General features: G+C 35.7%; 1 protein-coding gene across 2 annotated transcripts in view; it reads right to left on the minus strand.

The window, feature by feature from the left end:
• Nucleotides 1–561: 561 nt before the first annotated feature.
• Nucleotides 562–26,246, minus strand: part of LOC147017294 (uncharacterized) — a 134,541-nt gene continuing 108,856 nt past the window's right edge. For both annotated transcript variants that reach the window (XR_015049735.1, XM_085847929.1), the window contains one exon: nucleotides 562–2,138. Coding sequence is in view for 1 of the 2 variants with exons in the window: in XM_085847929.1 (XP_085704055.1) it covers nucleotides 1,844–2,138 (295 nt within the window). In the remaining variant the exon portion in view is untranslated. The remainder of the gene's footprint in view (nucleotides 2,139–26,246) is intronic.

The following is a 26,246-nucleotide window of genomic DNA, read 5'->3' on the forward strand; positions in this document are numbered from 1 at the left end:
TGAAAGTGTTGGTCTTTCCTTTCGAGAAATTGCAAAGAGCCAAGGTGTCAGTGAGTACAGTTTCCAACACCATCAAAAGGCACTTGGAAACTGGAGGAAACTCTCACAGGAAGAGGTCTGGCAGACCCAAAGCCACAACATAATCAGAAGACAAGTTTCTGAGAGTCAACAGCTTGCATGATAGGCAGCTCACAGGACAGCAGCTTCAAGCACAGCTTAACACTGGTCGAAGTAAGGAAGTCTCAGTTTCAACTGAGATGAGAAGACTTCGAGCTGAAGGTTTGACAGGTCGAGTGGCAGTAAAAAAGCCATTGCTAAGATGGCAAAATAAGAAAAAGAGGCTTGCCTGGGCCATTAAGCACTGCCAGTGGACTACTGAAAAATGGAAGGTCTTATGGACCGATGAATCAAAATTTCAAATCTTCGGTTCATCATGCATGGTTTTTGTATGCCGTCGAGTAGGCGAAAGGATGGTTCCTCAGTGTGTCACACCAACTGTCAAACATTGAGGATAAAGCGTGATGATCTGGGGCTCTTTTGCTGGATCCAAAGTCGGCGACTTGCACAGAGTGACTGGCAGCCTGAACCAAAATAGCTACCACAGCATTTTGCAGTGCCATGCAATACCCCTCTGGTCTACACCTAGTTGGTCAGGGGTTCATCCAACAGCAAGATAACGACCCAAAACGTTCCTCCAGACTATGTCAGAACTACCTCAGAAGAAAAGAACAAGACGGTACACTTCAAATCATGGAATGGTCAGTGCAGTCTCCAGACTTAAACCACATCGAGCTGGTTTGGGATGAACTGGACAGTAAGGTTAAAGCAAAGCAACCTGCAAATGCAACACATTTGTGGGAACTTCTGCAACAGTGTTGGGAAGAACTTTCTGAACAATATTTGATTTCCATTGTCGAAAGACTGCCAAGAATATGTTTGGCTGTTGTATCTGCAAAAGGTGGTTACTTTGATGAGTCAAAGATTTATATTAAATTTTGTTCAACAAAACGATTCCATGATTTCCTTTTTATCTGCAATTGTTTATTTGTTCTATGCTTTAATTTCAGAGTACATTGACACATTAAACTGCTTAAATTTCAGTAAAAACTGGAAAAATAGGGGTGTTCCAAAACTTTTGACCGGTAGTGTATTTGTATATAGTGTACAAAAGTGAGTACACCCCTCACAAATATGTAAATAATTCAGTGCAACTTTTTAAGCAGCTGTGCGAGAAGCAAAACTTTAGAGTTGATGACAGAGTAGACATTCTGCAATATGTATGCAGGCACAAAACTGCCATTCCATAAAAAATGTGGCATATTACGAATATTTCTGAAAGAGGAGGCAACAAAATTGAGGACACCCCTGCTATTGTCTGCACAAAAAGTAAGTCAAACATAGTAAAACAGCTTCCATTTTCATCATTTTCTGCATATTTAAGTCAAAAAGTGTTAAAGGTACAAATATGCACTAAACAATACACACAATGTTCATCGAGCTGCAAACTCCCAGGGATGTCAAAAGTGAAGAAGTGTACTCAATGCAGTAATTGTCTATCTGCTTGCTGAAGAATTAACTGCATAGGAAATACTGTACCAATCACCATTGAGAAAGCAGCATGGCTCCTCATGGTAAAGAGCTTTCGAAAGATGTCAAAGATCGAATTGTTGCCCTACATAAAGATGGCCAAGGATACAAGAAGATCAGTGCTTCTTTGAAAGTAAGCCCCAACACCGTGGCCAAGGTCATCCAGAGGTTCTCCAAGAAGCATTCAACAATGAGTTGTGCTCACCAGGGCAGACCAGCAAAGATGACTGCACGTACTGTTCGCCAAGTTCAGAATCTAGTCCTCCAAGACAGACGACAAAGTGCCACCAAGATTGCTGAAGAGATTTCTCCAGCTTCTGGCCAGTCTGTTAGTGCGCGAACCATACCTCGCACACTCCATCATATCGGGTTGCATGGGCGTCGTCCAAGGCGTAAGCCTCTCCTGAAGCAGAGCCACAAGAAAGCTCGCAAACAGTTTCCTGAAGCACATCAATCCAAGCCCCTGGACTACTGGCAACATGTCCTCTGGTCTGATGAAACGAAGATCAATTTGTTTGGATCTGATGGAGTGCAGCGTGTCTGGTGGCGACCTGGGGAACAGTACCAAGACAAGTGCGTTATCCTTTTTGTGAGATAACTTAAACTTTGTGAGATAACTTTGTGAGATATCCATATATATATATATATATATATATATATATATTGAAATAAAAAAAATATATGTGCACATATATATATATATATATATATATATATATATATATATATATATATATATATATATATATATATATATATATATATATATATATATATACATATATCTTCTTCTTCTTTCGGCTGCTCGCGTTCAGGGTCGCCACAGCGGATCATCAGTATGATCCGCATAGTGATTTGGCACATGTTTTACGCCGGATGCCCTTCCTGACGCAACCCTGGTCGCCTCTTACGACACAGGGATATGGTACACCTATTTTAACCGGGGTATACACTGGCCCAGTATACTGGTACTCATTTCGCCGACCTCGGAAGGATGACAGGCTGAGTCAACCCCCTGGTGTATTAATTCAGTGACCCAATGGGGCTTGAACTCAGGACCTCTTGGATCCCAAGCCGCTGCCCTAACCACTGCGCCAACACCAGGCTTTTATATACATATATATATATATATATATATATATATATCTATATATATATATCTATATATATATACATATACATATATACACATATATATATATATATATATATATATATATATATATATATATATATATATATATATATATATATATATATATATATATATATATATATATATATATATATACATATATATATATATTTATATATATATATATATATATGTATGTATATATATATCTATATATATATATATATATATATATACATATATATATATATATATATATATATATATATATATATATATATATCTATATATATACACATATACATATATACACATATATATATATATATATATATATATATATATATATATATATATATATATATATCTATATATATATATACATATACATATATACACATATATATATATATATATATATATATATATATATATATATATATATATATATACATATACATATATACATATATATATATATATATATATATATATATATATATATATATATATATATATACAAATATATATACATATATATATATATATACAAATATATATACATATATATATACAAATATATATATACAAATATATATACATATATATATATATATATATATATATATATATATATATATATATATACAGTCATGCGCCGCTTAACGACGTTCCGGGCAACGACGGATCGGATATACGACGGGTCTGCCAGCTCTGAAAAAATAAAAATAAAAAAAAAAATGAAAAAATATGTAGCTGAAAAATTCCTATCGCCGAGTGATGTTGCCTCGTATAAAATTAGCACATACAATTATGTACACTGTACAGTACATAATACCTCATAATGATAATATTGATCATTATGTAAAATTGTGCCAGCGAATGTTAAATTGATCTGGCCCGGGGTATCATGCAGGTGGGTTTCGAAGAGCTGCCACTTGGGGGTGTGAGCACGGACGAGAAGGTAGAGCTGGAGGCTCCCAATCCAGTAACCATTCCCCCCCAGGTGTCGAGGCGATCGTCCCGGTGCGATGGCAGGCTCACCCAACCCAGCGGGAAGCTTGTGGTCTGGTCGAGCAGCTGGCGGGGCAATCAATCCCGGGCTTAGTCGTGGGCCGTACCCTTGTAAATACTGACGGCCTGTGGTGGCCGTCAGGATAATTAATGTTAGCACAGAACCATGCACTATCGGAGAGGGCACAAAGGTGGCAGACTGCACCCCAGTTATTAATGTCGCAGAGGTGAGGGACGAGAACATTTGGCCGGATTGACCCCGGAGGGAGTCTCTACAATGTGATAGGAATTAGCCCGATCCCATTTGCGAGATGGTAAACCGTAGTAGTGCAGATTTTGAGGAAGCCCAACGGGAGGCCTTACACCAACTATTTAACCAGCATTTGGGAATCTTCTCTTTGTCTCCCGAGGACATTGGACGTACGGGCCTGGTGAAACATCAGATCCACACCGGTGAGGCCCGGCCTATTTGTCAGCCTGCCCGACGACTCCCTTGGAGCTCAAGGGAGGAAGCTGACGAACAGGTAGAAAAGATGCCGTGTGCAGGTGTTATTGAGCCCTCGGAAAGTCCTTGGATGTCACCTGTTGTGTTGGTTAAAAAGAAAGATGGGACCACGCGTTTCTGCGTGAACTCTCGCCAGCTAAACAACATGACACTCAAAGACTCCTATCCTCTGCCTCGAATTGACGATACCCTCGATGCCATTGCGGGCTCAAATTGGTTCTCAACTTTGGACCTCAAGAGCAGATATTAGCAGGTGGAGATGGACAAGACAGGGAAGGAGAAAACGGCATTTTCTACAGGGAAGGGACTGTATCAGTTCACTGTGATGCCGTTTCGTTTGTGTAACGCCCCCGCCACCTTTGAACGATTGATGGAGCGTGTACTGGGCGGCATGCTATGGCAAATATGCCTCGTGTACCTGGATGACGTTCTGGTGCACGTTAAAACATTCGCCCAGGCCATAGATAATTTGGATCAGGTGTTTGGGCATCTCAGACAGGTAGGGTTAAAGCTGAGCCCAAAAAATGTACCTTGTTTGCGAAGGAAGTGGCCTATCTCGGTCACGTGATAGGTCGCGAGGGGGTGAAAACCGACCCGGGTAAAGTCAAGGCGGTAGAGGAGTGGCCCGTACCGAGTAACATCAAGGAGGTGCGGGGTTTTTGGGGACTCTGCTCCTACTACCGGCGCTTTGTGGCAAAATTTGCAGAGATAGCCAGGCCCCTTCACCGGCTTATGGAGAAGGGAACGAGGTTTAATTGGACATGGGAGTACAATGCCTTCCTCAAATTGAAGGGGTGTTTAACATCCGCACCCATTCTGGCATTCCCCACTGATAACGGGACCTTTACCCTGGACACGGATGCGAGCCAGGAAGGATTGGGTGCAGTTTTGTCTCAGACGCAGGGAGGGCGTGGAAAGAGTGATTGCGTATTATAATCGGGCCATGAGTAGGCCTGAGCGAAATTATTGCATCGCTCGCAAAGAGTTATTGGCCATGCTGTCTGCCATGAACCATTTCCACCCGTACTTCTACGGGCGGAAATTTTCGGTTCGAACCGACCATTCCTTCTTGCAATGGCTCTTACGGTTCAAAGAACCCGAGGGCCAAATTGCAAGGTGGTTGGAAAAGTTGCAGCAGTACGATTTCAGTGTGACCCATAGAGCCCGGAAGGCCCATGGGAATGCCGATGCACTCTCTCGACGCCCTTGTCTGGGAGAAAACTGTAAATTCTGTATGCGACATGAGGACAGGGACCAATTGGCAGACCCCTCCCAAAAGATCTTCGTCCGTGCATCCCAGGTGGCAGGGCAAGTTTTGCCACTAACCGCAGATGAGGAATTTGGAACGTTGGCTTGGAACACGGCCCAGCGAGAAGATCCCGCATTGGGGCCAGTGTACCAATGGGTCCGGGCAGGTAAGAGTCCCAGTGGGGAGGAAGTCACCCCCCACGGAGTGCAGACAAAGGCTTACTGGGCTCAGTGGAAGACCCGAGACTTGAAAGATAACATCTTGTATCGCAAGTGGGTGGAAATTCCCTCTGAAATAACTTCCTGGCTAATTATAGTCTCAGACCAATTTAAAACCACCATTTTACAACAGTTGCATGGTACCCGCCCCGGCGGACATTTTGGGTAGGACAAAAACAACATCTCGGGCCCGCCGGAGGTTTTATTGGGTGAATATGGGGCGCAATATACAGGACAGGTGTCGAGCATGCGACACCTGCACTGCTAAAAAGGGACCGGCACAGAGGATGCGGGCCCCCGTTCAATTACACCAGGTGGGGGCCCCCCTTGAGTGGGTGGGCTATGGACATCTTGGGACCACTTCCCTGCACCCGCCAGGGTAATAAATATATCCTTGTGGTTATGGACTATTTCACCAAGTGGCCGGAGGCTTATGCGCTCCTCAATCAAAAAGCTGAGGTCTTCGTGGAAGGTTTTGTATGCCGGCACGGGATTCTGGAAGAGCTGCACACCGATCAGGGTCGAAATTTTGAAAGCCAATTATTAAAAGAAGTGTGCAGTCTCTTGTCAATTCGGAAAACAAGAACAACGTCCTGAAGACCACAATCTGATGGGATGGTGGAAAGGTTCAACAGGACCTTATTACAACAACTGGCCCTTTTAACCACCACCCATCAGGATAACTGGGACGAACATCTCCCATATTTGTTGATGGCCTACCGAACTAGCCAGCACGGAGCCACCACATGTAGCCCAGCATTGCTCATGTATGGGTAGGAGTTGCGAGCTCCCGCTGACCTGCTGTGCGGTCCCTTGCCAGAACGTCCTGATAAACCTCCGAGGCAGGGATATGCCCGTCATTTGGAGGAGGGGATGGAACGGGTCCATGCCTTCGCGCGCCGCCAGCTCCATATGGCGGGTGTAAAGATGAAGTGCAGGTACGACCATCGGAGCCAGGCGAGCAAATACGCTTCGGGATGAAGATTTGGTTCTTCAATCCCCGGAGACGTAAGGGCAAATGCCCAAAGCTCAGGTCGCCTTGGCAGGACCCGGGGGTCGTCCTGGCGCAGATCTGTGACGTGGTCATTAAGATCAAAATGGGACCACGGGCTTTCCCTCGGATCGTCCATGCAGACCGATTGAGAGCCTACACCGGCGACCAGACACCCTCATGGATTGCTCCAGCTTTAGAGGCAGATGCCAAGTCGAACACCTCTGCGGACGCGGGGGGCTCATGTGGGTAAGAGACGATGACAATAACCCCCATGTGTGGAGCACAGTTGTGAAACAGCTCCACACACCGGGGCAAAGGAGCACTAGCCAAAGGGGGATGGCATTGTTAGGCCCACATGGGGGTGCCAGTGATGGTAACCTCTATGTGGGTACCGAAGCAGCGACCATGAGGGAGGGCTTGGATAAATTTAGGGACCAAGAGCGACAATAGGTACACCGACCCTGATCGGTGTTTAGGTAGAGACATGAACGTGTAGTGGGGACGTAGCTTAGAGATAGAGTTAAATGGAACGTGCGTAGTATAAGGGAAGACGAGGGTGCACGAGTTAGTTTGGGGAAATTAGTTAGGTGATGATGTGTCGGTGAGTGTAAATGTGTTTGTGTGTGATAAATGAATTATGAGTGTGAGGGCAGGGCAATGGCCGGTATGAGTGTGAGTAATAGAATGCATGGTGTGAAGGATTGAATGGGGGGGGGGGAGTGGATCCCACCCAAGGAAACCCAGGGGTTAGTTTAAAGTTAGGTAGAGGGATTAGGTAAATTTATGCATGGATGTCGTTATGCTGTTGGTGCTGATTGTGGGAAGTTTAAAAAAAAAAATTTGTGTAGGGTGCAAGAGATAATGCACTGGCTGGGGGTGTGACTTGTGAGTGCAGTATTCGGATGAAGCAGGCACCCCGGGCACTGGGGGCTCGTCGGCCAGGTGAGGCCGTGGGTAGGTCCAGGGGGCCATTCGTGTATTCGTGGAAGCAGTTACGCGAGGAGAGGGGCCTGGCGTGCCAGTGTAGTGTTCAATGGAACCGGCTGCCCAAGCAGCGGGACCCGGGGCGCCAAAATGCCAAGTGGGCATCGTGAGGGGGAAGTGCCAGTGAGGGCATCCCCCATGTTAGGGTAAGGAGCAGGCAAGCTCAGACGCAGCTCCAGCATCCCGGGGGTGCTAATGGTGAGTATGCAGGTGGGCAGAGCTGTAAGTGGAGCCACACTACCCAGCCACGAAATTGTGTGATGGCACAGAAAGAAAATTTGGTGGGCAAGGCCCAAAATTGTAAGAGCACCAACACATAGGCGATGGGAATTTGGGTTTTTAGAACCCCATAGTTTAACGAAGGCCTCTTGGCAGGGTATAACCCTGGGGAAAGTTTAAAAGTGTAACAATATTAGCATAGTTAGGATTGATGAAGACCCCTTCGACCAACCACTGTTGGGATGATCGCCGGCTGCTGGACTTGCCCTCCCGTCGGACTCGAGAACGAGACTTGTCACGATGTAGGTGTAAGATTGCATGAAGTTCTGCTCTTCCTTTCCAAGGAACCTTGGGGATTGGGTACCAATTTGGCAATGGGGATAGTGGGATATAGGAGACGAGACGTAGCGATGAATTGTAAAAAGAGGGGGGCTATGGTAGTGTATATGGGAAAGATGGATGGGTGCGGACGAGTCAGGCCAACCTCGAGCTCTCTCTCCTGGCACCACTGCCATTGCCCCAGGTATGTGCACACCAGGGACTGGCTGACCATGTTGGTCGGACCTGGTGTGAGGCATTACCTGGATTACCTTTTTTTCTCTTCGTGCTGTTTGCTGTTCACCTTGCTGTTTCGCTTTGTCTCGCCACTGCCCCAGGAACATCAAGGCTCTTCTGCATCATGGCATCACTCACCTCACTTCACCATTTGCTCCGTGACCTGTGTTCCATCCACACCTGTTCCGTGGACTGCTACTCGCTGTAGCCTCATACCAGGTGACACCGTTCCAGTTATTATGGTGGTTTTGTTTGTTTTATTTTGTTGAACTGCATTTGCTGTAGCAGCATACCACCACACTTATGGACTGCCCCTTTGTTGCAGCCCCTTTCTACCAGCTTCATGCCAGTACATTCCAGCTTTGTCCCAACTCATTCCAGCTTTATGTCAGCTCATTCCAGCCACATACCAGGCTCATGCTACTTTGCTTCACATTTGCCATGTATCACCGTGACCATGAACATATGCAGCTCTGTGGAGGAAGTGGCTGTTCGTGTTGCTGCTACTTCTTGGTCATTTTTGTTTCGAAGGCCACAACGTTTATGGCTTGTATGCCGATCACTGGCCTGCCGGTTTATTTTGTTCAGTGTGCTGGTGAAGAGCATGAAGGTGGCAAGAATCGGCAGGTGTTCTTCTTCCCCCCCCCCCCTTCCACAATTTTTCTTCTGCATTTCTCCAGGTCCTGGGTCAGAAATTGTATATAGTTGTGTAGTTGTGTCAATTACTAAAGCCCACCGGTTGTGTGTTGTAGTTTCAAAAATTCCAGCAATTTTGGTGTCGCATAAGGTTGTCTGTGTGAGTCAGTTTGGTAGTTCCCAATGCATCAGGTGGGACATATCTAGTTTAAATTGTCACACACACTGAAGGGTAGAGTTAAAATATACTAGGTAGGGGGTAACTTCAACTGTATGTCACACGGTAGTGCTAATTGCAATGTTGTAATTCAAAAATAATAATAATTAAACCAATGTCGCCAGCTGTTGGACGACTCGGGACGAGTCTGGGATAGGGAAAGGGGTAGTGTTAAGGATTTCAGAATCCGGTCTGATGAATGCATCCACATATCCAGGTCCTCAGACAGTTATTTCCTTAAACGCAGGTTCAAATTAGCCCCATCCCCATGTCTCTAATGGGATCTTAAATGTGATGCTTTGAGAAGGGTAAAGGATAGATCCCCTCTCTTGTGGGAAGCTTTTTTTCTTTACGACAGACATGTTCACACATTTCTGTCACGAGCTCTGAAGCCCACCCTAATTTTTAATCAGCAACATTCTTTCGCGAGCTCCGACGTCCGCCTTTTTTGAGAGCGCACGAGTCGTCATGGTAACTGTGCGCCAGTAGGGCGGGGTGAGCTTGGGGCGGCCTGACCGGTGGAGACGGCCCGGAGATATAAAAAAAGAGCGAGAGGTATGTTCTGAAGAGAAAAGCGTGAGGAGAGAAAAGCATGAGGAGAGAAAAGTGTGAGGAGAGAAAAGTGTGAAGAGAAAAGCGTGAAGAGAAAAAGCGAAAGAGGAAAAAGAAAATTACCCCCGTGTGGGGGTGACGGTCATCTCTATAATGTTTTTTTACTATCATAATCGATGAACCGTTGCCAGATATCTCCTAAAATGACAGACTAGATAGGTTTTGAAAATGGCAACTTTCATGACCTCGTGACCTTTACCCTGACCCTGACCTCGAATCCGGGAAAAAAATATGTGGTTGGGTATCACTCATCGACCTCGACCCACATACCAAATTTCATCAAGATCGGAAGTAAAAAGTTTTTTGTACCGGGAGGTGTTTTTGACCATCTTCCAGGTTACGTGGCGACCAAACGGGACGGAAATTCAAAAATCTGTCTGGTTAGATACAAGATAATATTTTTTACGATCATAATCACGAAACAGTTGCGGAATATCTTGTAGAATGGCAGACTAGATAGGTTTTGAAAATGGCGATTTTTATAACTCAGGTGACCTCGTCCCTGACCTTGAACCCGGACAAAAGTTATATCGTTGTGCAAAACTCATCGACCTCTACCCACATACTAAGTTTCATGAAGATCGGAAAGAAAAATTGTTGACGGACGGATGGACGTACGGACGGACGGACATTTGGTCTGGCTATATGAGGTCATCTCAGTAGAGATTCCCCAAAAAAGTGAAAGGAGAGAGGAAAAAGCAAAGGGCGAGAGAGGCGAGAAGAAAGCGGGTGTCTGACCAGTGCCAACGAGACAATTCGTCCTTCTCAGTGCTCCGGCAAGCGAGCATGTAGTGCGGGTGTGGGTGTGAGCAGCGCCGCCAACAAGTGAGGCACGGGTCGGTCACCAACAACACCAGGGTCTAAACCCACGACGGACGATCCTGGTGTCCTCCAGATGCCGACTGGCATTCAAGGCTGTTCGCGAGAGGGTGCACGGCAAGGCTGGGTGCTGGCGATGGACGTGAAACGCACGCATGCATTTCACGACGTTTTCGCTTCACGGACGACTTTCTGGTGAGCGAGACGATTCACCCCCCCTCCCCTCCCCCTGAATGATCTGCTGGGTACCCTTGTCTGCGTTTAGCTGTAAGTCAACTCCTGATAAGCATCTGCTCTTTGTCTCTTTCCTGGCATTTTGATTGATTTTGCTTTAAAATTCATTCTTTATTTACCTCAGCAAATAAAAAGTTATTTCCATTTATTAATTTTATTATTAATAAATTATTTGTCGATTTCCAACCTGTCCGTGTTTGTCCTTTCCTTCCATTGGTCTATCACTGTCCGAAGGGATATAGACTGGGAGGTAATTACCACAGATTTGACCAAAAATCGTCGGCATGCACCAGCGGATAAAACGCTCGGCCGCCCTAATTAAAATCTAATTGAGATAACATTGTTGCTTTGCCGAGGGCGCGCTCCCTGCTCAGGTAAGCACGTGACCTCTAGTTAAACGGAATAATTAGATGGTGGACACTGGATCTCGTGGTTGACTGGGTGGCGTTCGTGGTTCTAATACAACCCACCGTACCGCAACGTTAATTGTGAGGGGTGGCCCCAGGTCCAGCTCTACCGAGGACAACCAGGGATTAATCCCCCATTAATTAATATTTATATCTATCTGATATAAGATAGATATAAATATATAATATTATATTATTATAATATATAGATTATATTATTATAATTATATAGATTATAATATATAATATTATAATCTATCTCATCTTATTTCACAACAATATATTTATATTTTTCAGTCGTGTGCTTCATGTAATCCTCAAATTTCTTTTTACTACATAATGTAGAACAATTATCTCTCCAAAAATTATTGATATCTATTGAATTTAACTTGAATAAAATAAAAGTATTAGCATTGTTTCTGATGGAACGACGAGGAAGTTGAAAGTACGATTGACTAAGATAAATACAATTACAAGAAGAATGTCTCCCTCTTGTGTAGTAGCTGTCCATTGCCGTTTGGTTTCTCTCATTAACACAATCATCAAAGATAACGAGGTTCTTTTTTGATTTATCCAAATCTTGGGGAGACGGTATATCATCCGTATTATCACTAAGAATACAAGTTATAGGATTTGATTTCTTTTTACATCTCTGTGTATCACAAAATAGTTGAATTATATCTTCAATGTTATAATCATTTAGGTTTTTTTGACGTTTAAATAAACCGATTATATCTTCTTTTGAAGACCAGCATTAAAACCTTGTGAGAGTAGTTGATACTCTGGTTGAAAACTCGACTTTGTGAAAATTATTAAATTATCATAATCTAAAAAGTTGGGAGTGAGGAGCATTTTTAAAAGTAAGCAAGTTTTTCCACATCCACTTGAACCAACTATGAGACATCTTAATGAATTTGGGAGATTTTTATGGTTGTTAAATTTTATCTTATTTTCCCAAATAGGTAAAAAATCATTCATTTATATATTTGAAAAACAGGTTATTTAATTTATTATTGGCTTTTTTAGAAACTCTATATTTTATCCTAAGTTCAGGTTTAATTTCAAGATAATCCATTATTTTATTTATACAATATCTTGTGTTGATATTTCCCTGAAAATTACATCCATGAATAATATACAACAACAATCCTTTGAACATTTCTCTTATACGTTCAGTTTCTTCCCTTGTAAGGAAAGGTGTGTTATCACCCTCATACTTTACATTCATTTCTCTAATCAATCTTGTAAAGTAATTCATTTTTGGTGTAAATCTAAAAGAATTATTTTCCTTTTTATATTTTTTATTATCATTAATTAGAAGATAATCACAGAATATACATTGTTTATAGGCTTTTGACTCTGTGTTTAATCCCGTCTTTCACACGCAGGACAATTCTCAAATTTGTCATATGGAGAATCAGGAAAGTCTAGCATATTTATAAAGTAAAACTTTACTTAAACTGAAATTCATCTATACTTTCAGTTGTATATTACCATCGATATCGATATACTTTTTTTCATTATCAGATTCAACGACAACATTTTTCATATTAAAGGTAATTTTAAAATTATCGTTAACTACTATTGAACGAAATGTCATTTCACCTGATATATTAACATCCTTTATTTCATCAGGATTTACATCTTTAGGGTTGTTGAAAAAAATACAAATTTCTCCTTGCATATTACAGATAGTCTTATCTTTTCTTTCTAAAGCTTCATCCATAAGGTTTTTGTTCTTTGATACTTTTTCTTGTTTCATTGCTTTTTCTAGTTTTGAATATATTACTAGAAGGAGAGGAGAAACTTTTGTTAGAGATACTTTAATTGATGTTCTTCCAGGTATACTGAAAGCCCTTCCACTGAAGGAAATTGAAGAACTCATATTATTTACCATAATAGTTTTTATCCAATAGTTGTTATATTTATCTTTGTTCAATTTTACATCCTTGACATATTTCTCAGTATCTTTAACAGATGAAGAGATTGATTGAAACTTGTCTTTTGTGTCTTGAAACATTTTATTTAGTAAGTGAAAAAGTTGGAGGATAAAATGTTTTTAAGCACAGATTCACCTATAAATTAAACGAAATTTTCATCAAGAAAATTTTAGTTTAAGCAAAGTTTTATTCTATAAATATGGTGAATACAACGTACTGCGATGTTTGTAATCATGAATATAAACATTATAGAAAACACCTCCGAACCAACAAACACACATTTAATCTATTTCATCAAATATCTCCTCTTGAGTTGGAAAGAAAACATTGTGATATCTGTTCAAAGGATGTTTTGAAGAGTAGTTATAATAAACATCTTCAATCACAAAAACACAAGAAAAATGAGTTTAAAGTAAAGGGAGACTATTATATTAAAAACACTGATGGGGCATTTAAAGGGCATATAAAAATAAGGATTTTTCAATTTGGAGAACCCGGTCCATCATCAATAGCTGAATCAATTGAAATAGTGAAACCCGATGTTGAAAAATTTATTAAAAAGACATTAAAAGAAATGAAAACTTTAAAGTTTTATATGGGAGTGAAAATGAATATGAAAAGACAAGATGAAGAACATACTCCTTATATGAGAACAGGTCTTCATTTTATAACATCATTTCAAGATTTTTTGAATAGTGGGGTTTATGAAGAACTATCAAGACAAGAGGAGGATGTTGATAATACAGTGGTAGGAAGTGGATTCAATATTAAAAAAATCATCTTTTTAGATATACACATTCTAAAATCAAACCCTCTTAAAGCTTCTTCTTATATTGAATTACCAAAAGAAATAAAACGAAAGAAGGCAGTGGTTAATATTAAGAACAATGATAATAAATGTTTTCTCTGGTCTGTTCTTGCTCACTTTCATCCACCAAAATGTAATTCAGAAAGAGTAAAACAATATATGAAATATGAGAATACCTTGGACATTAAAGATTTTAAATTCCCAATGCCACTAACAGATATTCCTAAATTTGAGAAAAAGAATAATCTTTCTATTAATGTATATGGATTAACGGATACAAACAAAGTTCAAATATTAAAAATTTCAAACAACTATAAAAATGAAGAAACACACATTGACCTTTTATATTTTAGTGTTGGAAAGAATTCACATTACACATACATCAATAATTTATCAAGATTAATCTCTTCTCAGGTATTCAGAACAGCAAACAAAATATATCCTTGTAAGCGATGTCTTAATTCATTTCATACAAAAGAACGATTAGAACAACATTCAAAATATTGTAGTAATCATAAATCAGCTGTAATTACAATGCCTAAACCTGGTGAAAAGATTTCTTTTGAAGATTATAATAAATCTATCATGCACCCATTTGTGATATACGCTGATTTTGAATGTATCCTTAAAAAGATAAATACTGCTTCTCCTAATCCAAAAGAACCATATACAAATAAATATCAAAAACATATTCCTTGTGGTTTCTGTTATTATATCAAATCATCTGTTGGAGAAAAGTATAACAAACTTGAACATTATCGTGGAAAAAATGCTTCACAAGAGTTTGTAAAACGATTAGAAAAGGATTGTATAAGACTCACTAAATTAATGAAAGAAACAAATGAACCGATGAAATTAACCAAAGAAGAAAAATTAGAATTTAGAATGAACAATATCTGTCATATTTGTGAGGGGGAAATTAAGGAGTCTAAAGTTAGAGACCATTGTCATCTTACTGGTAAATATAGAGGTCCCGCTCATTCCTGTTGTAATCTTAATTATAAATTACCTTCTTTTATTCCAGTCTTTCTTCACAACAGTGCCAACTATGATACACATCTATTTATAAATGAACTTTCAAAAACACCAGGGAATATTTCTGCCATAACAAACACAAGTCAAAAGTATATTTCATTTTCAAAAATGATATTCACAAAACCTTTAACTCGTATTAGGTTTCTAGATTCTTACAAGTTTATGGGAACACCACTAGCCTACCTCGCATCAAATCTAAGCTCCACGGACTCTTTTCCAAATCTTAATTCATTCTTTCCAAAAGAGGAAATTCTCACTAAAGAGGAAATTCAGATTAAAGAGAGAATTCAAAGTAAAGAGGAAACTCTAATTAATGAAGAAATTCTAACTGAAGATGAAATTCTAATTATAAAGAAAATTCGAACTAAAGAGGAAATTCAGATTAAAGATGAAATTCTGATTAAAGAAGGAATTCTTACGAGAGAGGAAATTCAAACAAGGAATGAAATTCAAAGTAAAGAGAAAATTCTTACAAGTAAGGGAATTTATCCTTATGATTATATGGATTCATTTATGAGATTTAAAGAAACACAACTTCCTTCAAAAGAAAGTTTCTATAATAAGCTTTATGAAGAAGAGATAAGTGATAAGGAATATAAACACGCACAAGAAATATGGAAAATATTTAAGATAAAGAACCTTGGAGAATATCATGATTTATATCTAAAAACAGATGTTTTATTGTTAGCTGATGTGTTTGAGGCTTTTAGAACACTCTGTCATAATAAAAATTGTTATGGATTAGACCCTGCCCACTATTTCACAGCTCCTGGTTTAGCTTGGAGTGCAATGTTGAAAATGACAAAACAAGATATAGATTTAATCAGTGATGTTGATATGCTTTTGATGATTGAGAAGTCTAAGAGAGGTGGAATATCACAAGTATGTTCAAAAAGATATGCGAAAGCAAATAATAAATATCTCCCAAATTATGATAGTGAAAAAGATAGTAATTATTTGATGTATTTTGATGCTAATAATTTGTATGGATGGGCAATGTCTCAATCTCTACCTTATGGTAAATTAGAGTGGGTGGAAGAAAAGGATTATGAAAAGGCTTTGATGAATATTGTTATTTCTTCTCAAGAGGAATTGAATGACGAAGAAGAAGGTTATTATTTTGAAGTTGATTTGAGGTACCCGAGTGTTCTTCATAATAAGCATAAAGACCTTCCTTTTGCATGTGAGAAAGAAACCCCAAAGAAAGAATGGTTCAGTGATTATCATAAAAGTTTTAATATTAAAGGCAAATCAACAGAAAAGTTATTAACAACATTCTATGATAAAGAGGGATATGTTTTACATCAGAGAAGCTTAAAACAGTTTTTGAGAGAAGGATTGAGAGTAGCTAAAATTCATAGAGTTTTAAAATTTAAACAAAGTCCTTGGGTGAAAAAGTATATTCAATTCAATACAGATATGAGAGCAAATACAAAAGTAAAATTTGAAGGGGACTTTTATAAATTAATGAATAATGCTGTATTTGGAAAGACTATGGAAAATGTTAGAAACAGGCAAAACATTAGATTCGCAACATCTTGGAAAGAAGCTTCGAGATTGATAAATAAACCAAGTTTTGAGAGAGAAGAGGTTTTTTCAGAGAACTTTTCTGCAATTCATATGAAAAAGGAAAGTATTGTAATGGATAAACCAATTTATATTGGAACAGCAGTTCTTGATTTATCAAAGATATTGATGTATGATTATTTGTATAATGACTTAAAGAAAGAGTATGGTGAAAATGTTTCATTGTTGTACATGGACACTGATAGTTTTATCCTAGATATAAAAACTGATGATGTTTATGAAGATATGAAGAAAAATATTGGAGTATATGATACAAGTAATTTCAGCAAGAAGAGTGAGTTATTTTCCAAAAAGAATGAAAAGGTTATTGGTAAGTTTAAGGATGAGTTGGGTGGAAAAGTAATGAGTGAGTTTATTGGATTGAGAGCAAAGGCATATGCTTATAAGTATGGTGAACAGATTGATAAGAGGTTAAAGGGAATAAAGAAATATGTAATAAAGAAATCAATAACTTTTAGAAATTATTATAATTGTTTGATGAATAAGAAAAGAAGAATATAGGAAAATGAATACAATAAGAAGTTATAAACATAACATATATAGTGAAGAAGTAAATAAAAAGGCATTAGGAGCCTTTGATGATAAGAGATTTATTTTAGATAATGGAATAGATTGTGTTCCATATGGATATTGTATGATAGAGTGTATAAAATAGATTATGTTTTAACGATGGGAAGATGGGTTAGGGTTTTTTAAGGGCTACCGCCGTTTTTCACAATATATAAATGGTTAAACCAAGTATTAATCAAACTAAAGAGTGGAGAAAATCTCAGTCTTGGTATATAAATGGAAAACATAATGAATGTGAAAAATATCAAATAAGTCTTATTGAAAAAATAACTAAAACAAAGGTAAATAAAACAAATAAGCGAATTAATTTAAAAACTAGTAAGTTAGAGGATGTAAAGAAAAAAATGAATATCCTTGAATGGACTGAAAACTTTGATGGTTATCAATTGAACAATGAAAAAACAATTTACTATAATCTCAAAATGATATGTGGCTCAGGAGGTGGCCAGATGAGAGCATTAAGAGAAGTTTATCATTTCGTAATGGCACAAAAGGGGTATCTTCAAAAATATAAAGATTCAAATGTTTTGTTTGTCAATATTTTAGATGGGGATTATTGTGCAAAGAAAATTAAACCATTGAAGGAATTTGAGAATGAACAAATCTTTATAGGTTCAATGAGTGAGCTGTTCAACCCCCAGGTGTTCAATTCAATGAGGTTCAACCTCCAAGTTAAAAGGGGAGACAAATAAATATACCTTGGGATAAAAAGGGGGTTTATTTTTAGGGAAAAAAAAAGGGAATCGGTGAAAATCCCCCATTCATTTACATGGGGAAAAGTGAGCCAGAATCAGTATTCTTACCCTACTTATATCTATATATATCTATATATATATCTATATATATATATATATCTATATATATATATATATCTATATATCTATATATCTATATATATATATATCTATATATATCTATATATATCTATATATATCTATATATATATCTATATATATCTATATATATCTATATATATCTATATCTATATATATCTATATATATCTATATATATCTATATATCTATATCTATATATCTATATATATATATATATATATATATATATATATATATATATATATATATATATATATATATATATATATATATATATATATATATATATATATATATATATATATATATATATATGTAGGGTAAGAATACTGATTCTGGCTCACTTTGCCCCATGTAAATGAATGGGGGATTTTCAGCGATTTATATTTTTTTCCCTAAAAATAAATCCCCTTTTTATCCCAAGGTATATTTATTTGTCTCCCATTTTAACCTGGAGGTTGAACCTCATTGAATTGAACAGCTCACTCATTGAACCTATAAAGATTTGTTCATTCTCAAATTCCTTCAATAGTTTAATTTTCTTTGCACAATAATCCCCATCTAAAATATTGACAAACAAAACATTTGAATCTTTATATTTTTTAAGATACCCCATTTGTGCCATTACGAAATGATAAACTTCTCTTAATGCTCTTGTTTGACCACCTCCTGAGCCACATATCATTTTGAGATTATAGTAAATTGTTTTTTCATTGTTCAATTGATAACCATCAAAGTTTTCAGTCCATTCAAGGATATTCATTTTTTTCTTTACATCCTCTAACTTACTAGTTTTTAAATTAATTCGCTTATTTGTTTTATTTACCTTTGTTTTAGTTATTTTTTCAATAAGACTTATTTGATATTTTTCACATTCATTATGTTTTCCATTTATATACCAAGACTGAGATTTTCTCCACTCTTTAGTTTGATTAATACTTGGTTTAACCATTTATATATTGTGAAAAAGCGGTTGCCCTTAAAAACCCTAACCCATCTTCCCATCGTTAAAACATAATCTATTTTATACACTCTATCATACAATATCCATATGGAACACAATCTATTCCATTATCTAAAATAAATCTCTTATCATCAAAGGCTCCTAATGCCTTTTTATTTACTTCTTCACTATATATGTTATGTTTATAACTTCTTATTGTATTCATTTTCCTATATTCTTCTTTCTTATTCATCAAACAATTATAATAATTTCTAAAAGTTATTGATTTCTTTATTACATATTTCTTTATTCCCTTTAACCTCTTATCAATCTGTTCACCATACTTATAAGCATATGCCTTTGCTCTCAATCCAATAAACTCACTCATTACTTTTCCACCCAACTCATCCTTAAACTTACCAATAACCTTTTCATTCTTTTTGGAAAATAACTCACTCTTCTTGCTGAAATTACTTGTATCATATACTCCAATATTTTTCTTCATATCTTCATAAACATCATCAGTTTTTATATCTAAGATAAAACTATCAGTATCCATATACAACAATGAAACATTTTCACCATACTCTTTCTTTAAGTCATTATACAAATAATCATACATCAATATCTTTGATAAATCAAGAACTGCTGTTCCAATATAAATTGGTTTATCCATTACAATACTTTCCTTTTTCATATGAATTGCAGAAAAGTTCTCTGAAAAACCTCTTCTCTCTCAAAACTTGGTTTATTTATCAATCTCGAAGCTTCTTTCCAAGATGTTGCGAATCTAATGTTTTGTCTGTTTCTAACATTTTCCATAGTCTTTCCAAATACAGCATTATTCATTAATTTATAAAAGTCCCCTTCAAATTTTACTTTTGTATTTGCTCTCATATCTGTATTGAATTGAATATACTTTTTCACCCAAGGACTTTGTTTAAATTTTAAAACTCTATGAATTTTAGCTACTCTCAATCCTTCTCTCAAAAACTGTTTTAAGCTTCTCTGATGCAAAACATATCCCTCTTTATCATAGAATGTTGTTAATAACTTTTCTGTTGATTTACCTTTAATATTAAAACTTTTATGATAATCACTTAACCATTCTTTCTTTGGAGTTTCTTTCTCACATGCAAAAGGAAGATCTTTATGCTTATTATGAAGATCACTCGGGTACCTCAAGTCAACTTCAAAATAATAACCTTCTTCTTCGTCATTCAATTCCTCTTGAGAAGAAATAACAATATTCATCAAAGCCTTTTCATAATCCTTTTCTTCCACCCACTCTAATTTACCATAAGGCAGAGATTGAGACATTGCCCATCCATACAAATTATTAGCATCAAAATACATCAAATAATTACTATCTTTTTCACTATTATAATTTGGAAGATATTTATTATTTGCTTTAGCATATCTTTTGAACATACTTGTGATATTCCACCTCTCTTGGACTTCTCAATCATCAAAAGCATATCAACATCACTGATTAAATCTATATCTTGTTTTGTCATTTTCAACATTGCACTCCAAGCTAAACCAGGAGCTGTGAAATAGTGGGCAGGGTCTAATCCATAACAATTTTTATTATGACAGAGTGTTCTAAAAGCCTCAAACACATCAGCTAACAATAAAACATCTGTTTTTAGATATAAATCATGATATTCTCCAAGGTTCTTTATCTTAAATATTTTCCATATTTCTTGTGCGTGTTTATATTCCTTATCACTTATCTCTTCTTCATAAAGGTTATTATAGAAACTTTCTTTTGAAGGAAGTTGTGTTTCTTTAAATCTCATAAATGAATCCATATAATCATAAGGATAAATTCCCTTACTTGTAAGAATTTTCTTTACTTTGAATTTCATTCCTTGTTTGAATTTCCTCTCTCGTAAGAATTCCTTCTTTAATCAGAATTTCATCTTTAATCTGAATTTCCTCTTTAGTTCGAATTTTCTTTATAATTAGAATTTCATCTTCAGTTAGAATTTCCTCTTTACTTTGAATTCTCTCTTTAATCTGAATTTCCTCTTTAGTGAGAATTTCCTCTTTTGGAAAGAATGAATTAAGATTTGGAAAAGAGTCCGTGGAGCTTAGATTTGATGCGAGGTAGGCTAGTGGTGTTCCCATAAACTTGTAAGAATCTAAAAACCTAATACGAGTTATAGGTTTTGTGAATATCATTTTTGAAAATGAAATATACTTTTGACTTGTGTTTGTTATAGCAGAAATATTCCCTGGTGTTTTTGAAAGTTCATTTATAAATAGATGTGTATCATAGTTGGCGCTGTTGTGAAGAAAGACTGGAATAAAAGAAGGTAATTTATAATTAAGATTACAACAGGAATGAGCGGGACCTCTATATTTACCAGTAAGATGACAATGGTCTCTAACTTTAAACTCCTTAATTTCCCCCTCACAAATATGACAGATATTGTTCATTCTAAATTCTAATTTTTCTTCTTTGGTTAATTTCATCGGTTCATTTGTTTCTTTCATTAATTTAGTGAGTCTTATACAATCCTTTTCTAATCGTTTTACAAACTCTTGTGAAGCATTTTTTCCACGATAATGTTCAAGTTTGTTATACTTTTCTCCAACAGATGATTTGATATAATAACAAAAACCACAAGGAATATGTTTTTGATATTTATTTGTATATGGTTCTTTTGGATTAGGAGAAGCAGTATTTATCTTTTTAAGGATACATTCAAAATCAGCGTATATCACAAATGGGTGCATGATAGATTTATTATAATCTTCAAAATAAATCTTTTCACCAGGTTTAGGCATTGTAATTACAGCTGATTTATGATTACTACAATATTTTGAATGTTGTTCTAATCGTTCTTTTGTATGAAATGAATTAAGACATCGCTTACAAGGATATATTTTGTTTGCTGTTCTGAATACCTGAGAAGAGATTAATCTTGATAAATTATTGATGTATGTGTAATGTGAATTCTTTCCAACACTAAAATATAAAAGGTCAATGTGTGTTTCTTCATTTTTATAGTTGTTTGAAATTTTTAATATTTGAACTTTGTTTGTATCCGTTAATCCATATACATTAATAGAAAGATTATTCTTTTTCTCAAATTTAGGAATATCTGTTAATGGCATTGGGAATTTAAAATCTTTAATGTCCAAGGTATTCTCATATTTCATATATTGTTTTACTCTTTCTGAATTACATTTTGGTGGATGTAAGTGAGCAAGAACAGACCAGAGAAAACATTTATTATCATTGTTCTTAATATTAACAACTGCCTTCTTTAGTTTTATTTCTTTTGGTAATTCAATATAAGAAGAAGCTTTAAGAGGGTTTGATTTTAGAATGTGTATATCTAAAAGATGATTTTTTTAATATTGAATCCACTTCCTACCACTGTATTATCAACATCCTCCTCTTGTCTTGATAGTTCTTCATAAATCCCACTATTCAAAAAATCTTGAAATGATGTTATAAAATGAAGATCTGTTCTCATATAAGGAGTTTGTTCTTCATCTTGTCTTTTCATATTCATTTTCACTCCCATATAAAACTTTAAAGTTTTTATTTCTTTTAATGTCTTTTTAATAAATTTTTCAACATCGGGTTTCACTATTTCAATTGATTCAGCTATTGATGATGGACCGGGTTCTCCAAATTGAAAAATCCTTATTTTTATATGCCCTTTAAATGCCTCATCAGTGTTTTTAATATAATAGTCTCCCTTTACTTTAAACTCATTTTTCTTGTGTTTTTGTGATTGAAGATGTTGATTATAACTACTCTTCAAAACATCCTTTGAACAGATATCACAATGTTTTCTTTCCAACTCAAGAGGAGATATTTGATGAAATAGATTAAATGTGTGTTTGTTGGTTCGGAGGTGTTTTCTATAATGTTTATATTCGTGATTACAAACATCGCAGTACGTTGTATTCACCATATTTATAGAATAAAACTTTGCTTAAACTAAAATTTTCTTGATGAAAATTTCGTTTAATTTATAGGTGAATCTGTGCTTAAAAACATTTTATCCTCCAACTTTTTCACTTAATAAATACAATGTTTCAAGACACAAAAGACAAGTTTCAATCAATCTCTTCATCTGTTAAAGATACTGAGAAATATGTCAAGGATGTAAAATTGAACAAAGATAAATATAACAACTATTGGATAAAAACTATTATGGTAAATAATATGAGTTCTTCAATTTCCTTCAGTGGAAGGGCTTTTAGTATACCTGGTAGAACATCAATTAAAGTATCTCTAACAAAAGTTTCTCCTCTCCTTCTAGTAATATATTCAAAACTAGAAAAAGCAATGAAACAAGAAAAAGTATCAAAGAACAAAAACCTTATGGATGAAGCTTCAGAAAGAAAAGATAAGACCATCTGTAATATGCAAGGAGAAATTTGTATTTTTTTCAACAACCCTAAAGATGTAAATCTTGATGAAATAAAGGATGTTAATATATCAGGTGAAATGACATTTCGTTCAATAGTAGTTAACGATAATTTTAAAATTACCTTTAATATAAAAAATGTTGTCGTTGAATCTGATAATGAAAAAGTATATCGATATCGATGGTAATATACAACTGAAAGTATAGATGAATTTCAGTTTAAGTAAAGTTTTACTTTATAAATATGCTAGACTTTCCTGATTCTCCATATGACAAATTTGAGAATTGTCCTGCGTGTGAAAGACAGGGATTAAACACAGAGTCAAAAGCCTATAAACAATGTATATTCTGTGATTATCTTCTAATTAATGATAATAAAAATATAAAAAGGAAAATAATTCTTTTAGATTTACACCAAAAATGAATTACTTTACAAGATTGATTAGAGAAATGAATGTAAAGTATGAGGATGATAACACACCTTTCCTTACAAGGGAAGAAACTGAACGTATAAGAGAAATGTTCAAAGGATTGTTGTTGTATATTATTCATGGATGTAATTTTCAGGGAAATATCAACACAAGATATTGTATAAATAAAATAATGGATTATCTTGAAATTAAACCTGAACTTAGGATAAAATATAGAGTTTCTAAAAAAGCCAATAATAAATTAAATAACCTGTTTTTCAAATATATAAATGAATGATTTTTTACCTATTTGGGAAAATAAGATAAAATTTAACAACCATAAAAATCTCCCAAATTCATTAAGATGTCTCATAGTTGGTTCAAGTGGATGTGGAAAAACCTGCTTACTTTTAAAAATGCTCCTCACTCCCAACTTTTTAGATTATGATAATTTAATAATTTTCACAAAGTCGAGTTTTCAACCAGAGTATCAACTACTCTCACAAGGTTTTAATGCTGGTCTTCAAAAAGAAGATATAATAGGTTTATTTAAACGTCAAAAAAACTTAAATGATTATAACATTGAAGATATAATTCAACTATTTTGTGATACACAGAGATGTAAAAAGAAATCAAATCTTATAACTTGTATTCTTAGTGATAATACGGATGATATACCGTCTCCTCAAGATTTGGATAAATCAAAAAAGAACCTCGTTATCTTTGATGATTGTGTTAATGAGAGAAACCAAACGGTAATGGACAGCTACTACACAAGAGGGAGACATTCTTCTTGTAATTGTATTTATCTTAGTCAATCGTACTTTCAACTTCCTCGTCATTCCATCAGAAACAATGCTAATACTTTTATTTTATTCAAGTTAAATTCAATAGATATCAATAATTTTTGGAGAGATAATTGTTCTACATTATGTAGTAAAAAGAAATTTGAGGATTATATGAAGCACACGACTGAAAAATATAAATATATTGTTGTGAAACAAGATGAGATATTAAGGGATATATTTTTTGTTTTATAAACAATTACATATATAAATGACAACTATTATTATAAATCTTGTGGGTAAATCTGCTTCTGGAAAAAACTTTCATAAATCAAGGTTCTTGTGTAGTACAAATGAGAATATTGTAAATTTACTTAAAAAACACCTCGTGATACGCATTGTATCAACAACAACTAGAGCAATAAGACCTGGAGAAGTAAAAGGTGAAGATTATCACTATATTTCAGTGGAGGAACATATGCGATTGAGGAATGAAGGACAAATATTTGAGGAGGTTTCTCTTGGTACAACAAAATATTCACATTGTAAGAGTGAGTTAAAGAAACTAAAATCTGGTGGTGTTGGGATATTAGAAACTAATCCAGAAGGAACGAGACAAATTATTAAATATCTGAGCGGAGTGAAGATTTTATCATTCGGTTTTGATGTTGATGAAGAAACTCAACACAAACGTATGAAAAGCAGAGATGCAAGGATTAGTGAAGAAGAAATTACAACTCGCATTAATGTTAATAAAGAATTTGATGAAATATTTAAAGAAAAGGATTTATTTGAACACATCTACTTGAATGATGAAGAAAAGGAAAATTTCCCTGTTGATCTTTACAATTCATTAAATGATATTTTACAATAAATAAATGGATACAAAAGAAAGAGCAAGAAGATTTAAGGAACATCAAGAGTTGGTTTCAAAAGTTGTAAAACAACAGGAAGACATAAAGAAGAAACGCAGACAGAAACTAACGGGCGAAGAAGCATTTGAAAAAACAAGAGAAATTTTTTAAACCACTTTTAAAAACTTCCCAAGAAAAAATGAAAGATGTTTCCACAGTTCCCACAGTAGAATATACTCCTAGAAAGCTTCAAATGTTAAAAGATTTCAGTCAAATGACGGAGGAAGAATTAGAGCATTTAGGAGAATTAGAATATGATGATGAAGGTTTATTTCAACAACTGGAAGAGATTAATCAACCCCCTGATTATATTGTGAATGCTGTTCAAAACAATGAATATTCAGCGGATTCAAAAACCAAAGCAGGACTCATTCCAACAGAACAACCAGCAATATTTCATCTTGTTCAAGAAAAGGTATTGATATTTAATGATGAATTAAGGTTCTTAAGTTCTGCTCAACCCCCTGTTAAACTAACTCCGAGATTAATGTTTCTTCTCACAAAAGATGGAAGACAAGGTTCAACTGTGAGGGATGAATCAAAGTATATTGATAAACCATTGGATATGGAAAATAATGATGATAGAGTATATATTGATTTGCTGAACACTCTAAATTATAAGGTTATTCTTTCTGGT

Source organism: Eptatretus burgeri, chromosome 11, assembly GCF_056783735.1.
Source record: "Eptatretus burgeri isolate ZD-2024b chromosome 11, Ebu_testis_v1, whole genome shotgun sequence".
In the NCBI taxonomy this organism is placed as follows: Eukaryota; Metazoa; Chordata; class Myxini; order Myxiniformes; family Myxinidae; genus Eptatretus; species Eptatretus burgeri.